The 8,200-nt window shown below is 52.2% G+C and overlaps 1 protein-coding gene across 1 annotated transcript in view; it reads right to left on the bottom strand.

The window, feature by feature from the left end:
* The window catches only part of SLC5A10 (solute carrier family 5 member 10), a 45,943-nt gene that overhangs the window by 37,367 nt on the left and 376 nt on the right, over positions 1–8,200 (bottom strand). The window contains exons 2-7 of the mRNA XM_060684057.2: positions 7,837–7,908; positions 7,038–7,142; positions 6,815–6,874; positions 6,338–6,442; positions 959–1,064; positions 227–307 (exon numbers count right to left, since the gene is read on the bottom strand). Coding sequence (XP_060540040.2) covers positions 227–307; positions 959–1,064; positions 6,338–6,442; positions 6,815–6,874; positions 7,038–7,142; positions 7,837–7,908 — 529 coding nt within the window. The remainder of the gene's footprint in view (positions 1–226; positions 308–958; positions 1,065–6,337; positions 6,443–6,814; positions 6,875–7,037; positions 7,143–7,836; positions 7,909–8,200) is intronic.

The following is an 8,200-nucleotide window of genomic DNA, read 5'->3' as shown; positions in this document are numbered from 1 at the left end:
AAGGACCCTCCCTGCCCTGAAAGACACAGGAAAGTCGTCCTGGGGTGGGGGTGGAGATGCACGAGAAAGGCAGAACTTCTTGGGCTGGTTCCTCCTGTTGGCTCCTCCTGCTCCCAACAGAACATCTGCCTTTTCCTCATGTCCCCGGGGTTGTCTACCATGTCCTCCAGCTTCTCTCCTCAAGTTGCAAAGGGGAGAAAGCAAAAGGCAGGTCTCGAGTCCTCACCAATGACCGTCAAGATGATCGCACCAACCACCATGATGAGGGTTTGCAGAGCGTCGGTATAGATGACAGCCGTCAGCCCACCTGGAACAATGTAGGATGCAACTTGGAAAGGGGTTGACACAACGGGTTGGTACCAAGAGAAGAAAACCTTTGTAGCTCAAGGTTGAACTGTGGGTTCCTTGCTGCTCTTTGAGCTTGGCAGTTTCCATGCCAAACGTTTCATGACCCAACTAGGTAACACCATCAGTGCTATCTGAAGGTACCAATGATGTTACCACGTTGGGTATGAGCAACACTCGAGCTCAGAGAGCACCCAGCACGCAATTGGTTGGTTTCCCCCCCCCAAAAACCCTAGTTTGCCTGGAACTAAAAACTAACAGGAAGTCTCCTTCAAGTCACCTGGTGGCTTCCCAGGCGAGGCTCAGCAGGTAGTAGCGCTCAGTCCTTACCTGGAGCCCGAGATAAGCAGCGCCAGCCTAATTACTAGTCGGGTGGGGACAGCATTGGGAGATGCCAAGACGGCAGGTGAAAATAAGAAGGAAATGGCAAAGAGATTGCTTTGTTGCCAAAAAATATATGGGTCCTCAAAGCAACAAAGCCTACAGGTAATCAAACCACAACTGAATTGAACCAGAATTTCTGGTCCAACTCGGGGATGGTCCCATCACAGTCCTGCAGGAGACCAGCCTGGGCTGACAGCCGGAGATTTTGCACGGGGCCTCTTCGTCTCACCTGCGATGGTGTAGACAGCAGTGACCGCCAGCATCAGGAGGGTGGACAGGTAGAGGTTCCAGCCGAGGCAGATCTGAATGAAGAGGGCTCCGGAGTACAAGTCTGTCTGCAAGAGGAAAGCCAGCCCCGATTTAATTCGCTTTAAGCCTGGGGTCCAGCAGGGGAGGTAAAAAGCCACCTTTGCAATGCGGTTTTGCATCGGGGGACACAAAGAGGAAGGTCAAGCCACACAATCACAGCCCTCCATTTCAGTAGGAAACACTTCACTCCTGAATCCTGACACCTAAAAACGTGTTTTGGCTGAAGATTTCAGCTCAGGCATTCCAGCCGGGCCCCGGGAAGCTAGAGAGGCTGTCTAGGCAAAATGCCTCCCTGGCTGCCCAGCACTCTTGTCAACAAGTCTCCGGGGCAAAATATCCCAGCAGGATTTGGGGACGGGCCCCTCATTAGCTGCTCTGTGGGGAGGCACCCCCAGCCGCCCAGGTGGGGCAGAGAAGCCCAGAAAGCTTGTCAGATCCAAACAGGCCATTTCCAAACTCCGGAGAGCTTCAGATACGAAGATGCAACAACATTTGAGGCAAGACTTCGCCTCGCAGCCTGTAATTAACCTGTGGAACTCACTGCCGTGAGACGGTAAGAGGATCGCCTACAGCCCAGATGGCTTTCGGAGGAGACAACACAAACACAAGGAAAGGGAGGAGCTGCACTAATGGTTTATTAGCCAGGATGGTTGAGATCTGAGTCTCTGAGTCTGGGAGTCAACCGGAATCCAGGGAAGGGGAGGAAGAAAACAAATCTATCTCTTTAAAAAATAAATTATTATGGTTGGTCGCCTAGTCATCCAGAGGTTTAGGCTCGATTTGGCATTTTTGTCCGCCTGCAGAGTCCTTCCAAAGGACCTGGGATAGGCAGATGTGGATGCTTTGAAAGTGCTAAAGGTTTCATCGCAGGATGTAAGCTGTTCCAAGCAAAGCTGCCTTTTGCAATTGACCGATGGGGATTGTGTCAATGCCCATAATGTTCAAGTGGTGCTCCAGATGTTTTGGGATTGCACCCAAGGCGCCTATTACCATCAGTATTATCCCGGCTTTTGATTATTATTCATTTAGATGCCCTCCACGTAGAAAGGACCCATGGGGTGGGGGGTGGGGGACTCGGAGAAGGAAGCCGCCCCTTCGGCTGCTGAAGCTTCCAGCTTCCCGGCGGGTGGGTGGTGACTCCTCTCCGTTCCTGCTGGCTCAGCAAAGCCCGGCTGGCCTCTTTTTACCTGCCAGGCAAAGGCGGAAGGCGGCAGGCGGGCGATGCCCAGCGCTTTCACTCTCCCGGCTCGTACAATTTCTCCCTCGGGCACCTGCCCCGCCTGTCAGTCAGCTGCCAAGCTCTTCCTGCACGCCCAGCCCCAGTGCCAGCTCCGCACCGGGCTACCGAAAAAGGTTTGCTGGCCCTCCGTGGAACCTGGCAGAGGAACCAGCGGCTCTTCCCAAGGCTGCTGTGGTTTTATTCAGGGTGCTGCCCTACAAAGGCCACTCCTTGGTGGCTGGTAGATGCCCATCCGCTGCGCAAAGAGTTTTTTTTTTCCCAGAGTCCCAGAGCTGAGGACAAGACTCTCGGCTGCCCACCTGCGGCAGAGCGATGCTTCCTTCTGGGTGAAGGGGCAGGCCTTTGCCCATTTGCTTTATTTCCTTTAAAAACCAATTAAATTGCCAGACATTGGCTTCATCCGATGGATGGCCACCCCATCCCTTAATTCCACAATTGGTGCCCTGTCTCTTCCCACGCTGACTCCTGCGGAGTTTCAGGGAAGCCCATGAATGTCTCTCCAAGCCAGAGAAGAGCTCCATCCACCTCGCCCATGTGGCCCCATCCTCCACAGCCGCTTTTCCAGGAAACTGCCCGGCCTGGTTGAGAGGAAGCCGTAGGTGGCCCCGTGCACTGGAAGATGGCAGCTCTGCTGGCCAAGGGAAGGGGATGACCAGCCCACTCCTGGCCTTGGCCCAGCCCCTTTGATCTGGCCCCTTTCTCAGCCCGGAGAGCAGCTGCGTGAGTGGCTGGCAGCAGCACCCAAGGGAAAGGAATGTTCTGTAATTACTGCAAAGGGGTGGAGATGCCCGCTTAGGAGTTGGCAGCGTTGCACCTCACTTAAAAACACACACGGGGCATTTCTTGCCTCGAAAGCCTCACAGCCCGAGTCCTCCCAGCTTCCTCCACCCGACGGGAGGGAAAACAGGGACTCTTGCAGACTAAGACGCCTCCGAAGGCAACGCTCGCCTCCTCCTTCAAAAACAGGAAGAGAAATCCCCCCCCCTTTTTGCAGGGAGTTTGGCCCATTCATAAAACAGCAGCTGCAGCAACCGGGAAGCCCTTTGATCTCAGCAGCTCCTGGAAGGAAGAGGAGCAGAGCTGGGGGTGGGGGGAATCCGAGGCTGCTTTGGGATTCCCTCCCCCTCCCCGTCTGCAGCCGCTCAAAATCCATGCATGAAAAAAAGAATTTTTTTTTTAAAAATCACGATTCAGGCATCCCAAGACGACTCATCTATGGTGGAGGAAGCCGTTGGTGAAATCCCAGAGGGCACTGCTGGATCCTTTGGGGGTTCAGCCTGATAACCAAACCCCCAATTCTGAGCTGCGCCGTCCCGGGGTCATGTGATCACCCTTTTGCGACCTTCTGCCAAGCAAAGTCCGTGGGGAGGCCAGGTTCACTTAACGACCGGCTTACTGATTTAACAGCTGCGGCGACTCACTTAACAAACTTGGCAAGACAAGTCGTAAAACGGGGCAAAATTCAAATTTCTCACTCAACAGCGTACGTTTTGGGCTCAGTTGTTGTCGTAAAGCAAGGACTCCCTGCGTGTGCATCTGTGGGGCCTTTCCTTGGGGGCCGGGAGAGCGAATTCTGCTGCTCTCGTCAGAGCCCGAAAGGTTTTGCCCAGCCAGACTGGAGTTAACGGGTGACATCACATCATGCCTCAGAGGACAAGACAGGGAGTCCTCGGCTTACGACTGCAATTGAGGCCCAAATTTCTCCTGCTGAGCGAGACCCTCGTTCAGTGAGCTTTGCCTCATTTTTACGACCTTTCCTGCCGCAGTTGTGAAGTGGGCCACTGCGGTCGTTAAATGAGTACCACGGCTGTTCAGTGAATCCAGCTTCCCCCTTGACTTTGCTTGCCAGAAGGTCGCTGCTGGCTGGGGGATTCTGAGAGTTGAAGTCCACCCATCTTCAAGCTTCCAAGGTTGAGAAACACTGCACTAAAGGAACCTGCAGCCGCACGCAGATCCCCTGCCCTCTTTCCCCACGCATCCATCCGGCAGGTGTGCAGAGGTTCCCCCTCACCTTTGCTGTCAAGGGAATGACCCCATTCCAAGAGGGTTGGGCGCCTTGAGCCCCGGGGCCAAACCTCCAGGGAGCGACTCAAAAATTAATTGGAAAGCAATTAATCCCCGAGTGGGCAGGACAAGCTCCGTTCTCGGGGCAGCTCAAAGCAGCCTCCCTTTGGATACGGAAAAGACCTCGTGAGGATGTCAATCATGGGGTGGGGGGGTTGGGGGGGGAAACCAGCTCCCACGTCATCCTTAGGCGTGACAAAGCGGCTCAGATCACAACAAAGAGCTGCCCACACCTGGCGGAATCTACACCTAGGCAAGAACAAAGAGGGAAGTTCAGGTTTTGTTCGGCCCTCCGTTGTTTTTGTGTAGAGAGGAATTCGCCGGGAGCGATGAGAGGCCAGAATCAAAGAAGATTGAATAATGGCCCTTATTCCCTGCCCGGTTCCTACCTCAAGCTAATCATTGCTTATTATCCCTCGTCAATTAAAAACGTTGCAGGAATTATCTGATTAAAGCCAACTCCACGGCCAAGCCTCTTGGCATCCGGCTAAGGGAACCGGTTGCTGTGCATCGCCAAACTCCTGACAAAGGCATCCTTCCTGGGCCTCTGCAAATACCAGAGAACAACAGAGTTGGAAGGGATCTTGTAGGTCATCTAGTCCACCCCCCCCAAACAGGAGACCCTACACTGTTTCTGACAGATGGCAGGTCTGGAAAATTGAAATTGGACGTTTATGGATATAAACCAGCCGTGGTGGTCAGCACACACTTGGACAGCACAAAATCTCCATCTGTGCGATCCGAAGACAACCGGAGCACCGCTTGAATCCCATCGGCATTGACCAAATCTCCATCGGTCAATTGCAGAACGGACCGATGCAATCCTGCGACGATTCCTTTAAACTCCATCAAACCAGAACAGATCCTTGGAAAGGGCTCGATGGGTGGATCAAAACACCAAATCCAGTCTAAACGTCTGGGTGACTAGGTAACCAATCATAACTGTTGTTATTGTTTTGTTTTTTAAAAAAATCTCCCTTTTCTGTGGGAAGAGTCTTTCTGGGTGAGTCTGAGGGTTTGGCTACACCGGCCCCACCAGAACCTTTGGGGCTTTCAACCTCCCAGTCGCCCATCCTCACAGTCCGGTTCCCAGCAGCGGCCAGTCAGGTGTCTCCAGAAAACCCACAAGTGCAAAAACAATCCCTCTCTCTCTCTCTCTCTCTTTCCCAAACAATCCACCTAGAAAGATAGACTGCTACTGAATAGGAGGGTCTACTGTAGCCAGCAGCCATCGGTAACACGGCCTTTCCAAAGAAGAAACAAAATCCTTTCCAACATATTACAGTCGTCATAAACTGCGCAGGACAGGCGTTTTTTTAAAGGAGGCCTCCAGGAAACCGCGAGGTTGTGTTTGCATCTTGGCGCTTTGGCCCAGGGGGGCAGGAAATGCTTTGAACTTGGAGTCTTAAAATGTGGAGGCTCAACGGCAGAAAGGTTGGGGTTGCTGGGGGGAGAGGAGAGGAATTTGGGTCTTAAGAAGCTGGGAAGCAGGAAGCTATTGGTGAAGCAGGGGCTGCTGGTGGGAATGCAGTGGCCAACAGCGCCCCCCGCTGGGCAAAGACCTGAGTGCAATGCGAGGTCTTCAAAGGAGCGCTCATCCCTTCTTTCCAAGGGTTCAAAAGCCACTTGAAGAAGCCAATTAAGGACCAGACAAATTAATTAATTAAATCAATTAAGGATCAGACAGGTTACTTGCTGTCCAGTGCCAGAGGGAGGCAGGGATGGATGGATGGATGGATGGATGGATGGATGGGAGGGAGGAAGGGAGGGAGGAAGGGAGGGAGGGAGGGAGGGAGGGAGGGAGGAAGGAAGGAAGGAAGGAAGGAAGGAAGGAAGGAAGGAAGGAAGGAAGGAAGGAAGGAAGGATCGATCTATAATTTGACATGCTTTAACTCCAGTTGACCTATAGGCTGCCCATCCTCATCACCCCAGCCAGGCTCAAAAAAAGGGGCTCGGTCTAGAGATGCAGAGGGAAGGGTTAGGGTAACCACTCACAGATATCTTGGTGAAGATGGAGAGCAGTAGCGACAAGAAGGACAGGCAGATTCGAATTCGCTCCCCTCCAAAGCGTCTCTGGAGATACTCCGGCATGGTGACGATCTGGGGGAAGAGAGGAAGGGTCAGTCTCCGGGCAGCCTGAAGGAAACAGAAGGGGCCGGTTGGAGGGGACGATGGGAAACCAGAAGCAGGAGGAGGATGGAGCCAAAGGATGAAGAGCTCTGGATGGACAACCTACTACCAAATCGACCCGTGGTTTGTTTGGTTGCGGAGTTACCGTGTCCTGTGAAGCTGCCCCTCAGCATCTGCAAAGCAGTGGGCTGTGTCCACCCATCCAGGGTGGCTTCTCTGTCAAACTCTGGCTCAGCAAGCCAAGACTGGGCTCAAGGGGGAAGGAGCGAGCCACAAGGAGACCCTCACATGCAGCACCAGGAGTGAAGGGTGGGGGCCGAGAGAGAGCCGGCTGGCACTCACCTCTGCTGAAAGGTAGACGGGAAGGAAGACCCACGCCAAGACCAGCAGCACGTAGGTGGCCTAAAAGGGGCCGAGAACCCAGACAGAGACCATCAGCCGAAGGGGGTCAGCCCACCCTCTTTGCTAGGGGTGGGGTGGACTCCAACCCACCCACCCCGGGGACACTCCAAAGGGGGACGGCTGCTTAAACCCAGGTCCGGGCCAGCAGAGTTGAGCCCCTTACATTCCACTCAAAGCCGGCCACGGCCACCCCACCGGCAGCTCCGCTGCTGGCCAGCCCGATGAAGAGGCCGGCTCCTTCACTGCTGGCGAAGAGCGAAGCACCGATCTGCAAAGGAAAACCTCAGGAGTTGAACTCTGCCAAACAACAACAGGAACAAAACTCCTTGTTGGGTGATGGTTCTTTGATTTATTAAATTTCTGTGCTGCCCACTTCGCTGTCCAAAGAGACTCTCGGCGGCCTGCATTAAATTATTATTATTTGCTCAGGGAGCGAGCTACCCTGGGCATCCGAGCATCACCAGCTGACCCACTAACCTATTAAAACAATAAAACAAACAGAAAACGGTGATTCTTGGCTTTAATCATTAACTGGATTGGTTTTGTAAAATATGTGAATCATTGGTTTTACTGTGAGCTGCCCAGAATCATCTTAAGCAGCCATGTAAAATAGATAGATATTAGATTATGAGGTAGGTAGGTAGGTAGGTAGGTAGGTAGAGATAGATAGATAGATAGATAGATAGATAGATAGATAGATAGATAGATAGATAGATAGATAGATAGATAGATAGATAGATAGATAGATAGATAGATAGGATAAGAACGAAAGAGAAAGAAAGAAGAAAAAAAGAATAGTGTTTCTTAACCTTGCCCATTTTAAAATAAGTGATTTCAGTTCCCAGACTTTCCCAGCCAGCTATGATAGACACAGATGACAGATATAAGCAGCAACAAATATATACCCATATTCCTTGCAAGAGACCAGTAGGAATCAGTTACACCCAGTCGGTGTTACTCACCGGCCACCAGGCGATGTCCCTTCCAGCCAGAAAGTAACCACTCACGCTGTTCCTACTTGCCCGGCATGACGACTGCAAAGGGAAAGAGAGAACTGAGCCAGGAACAGGATGAGATTTATTAAATCTGTCTTTTCGGTCTCCCCGTCACCTCTTTTCCAGCCCTGCCTCCCTCTGGGAATGTGCATCCTGCTTTCCAAAAGCTTGGCTGAATCCCTACTTTGCAATAAAACCTCACCCCATGTTTATTTATTACCTTTATTCTTTCTTTCATCGCCCCTTATTTTGATTTTGATTTTCTAGTTTACTGGATCATTTCAGTCTGGACTGTCTGTTTGCGGTCATGTTTTTCAGTGAATTAGATTAC

Source organism: Pantherophis guttatus, chromosome 14 (genome assembly GCF_059756535.1).
Source record: "Pantherophis guttatus breed Tessera chromosome 14, ASM5975653v1, whole genome shotgun sequence".
Lineage (NCBI taxonomy): Eukaryota > Metazoa > Chordata > Lepidosauria > Squamata > Colubridae > Pantherophis > Pantherophis guttatus.
This window is presented reverse-complemented; position numbering and strand designations above follow the sequence as displayed.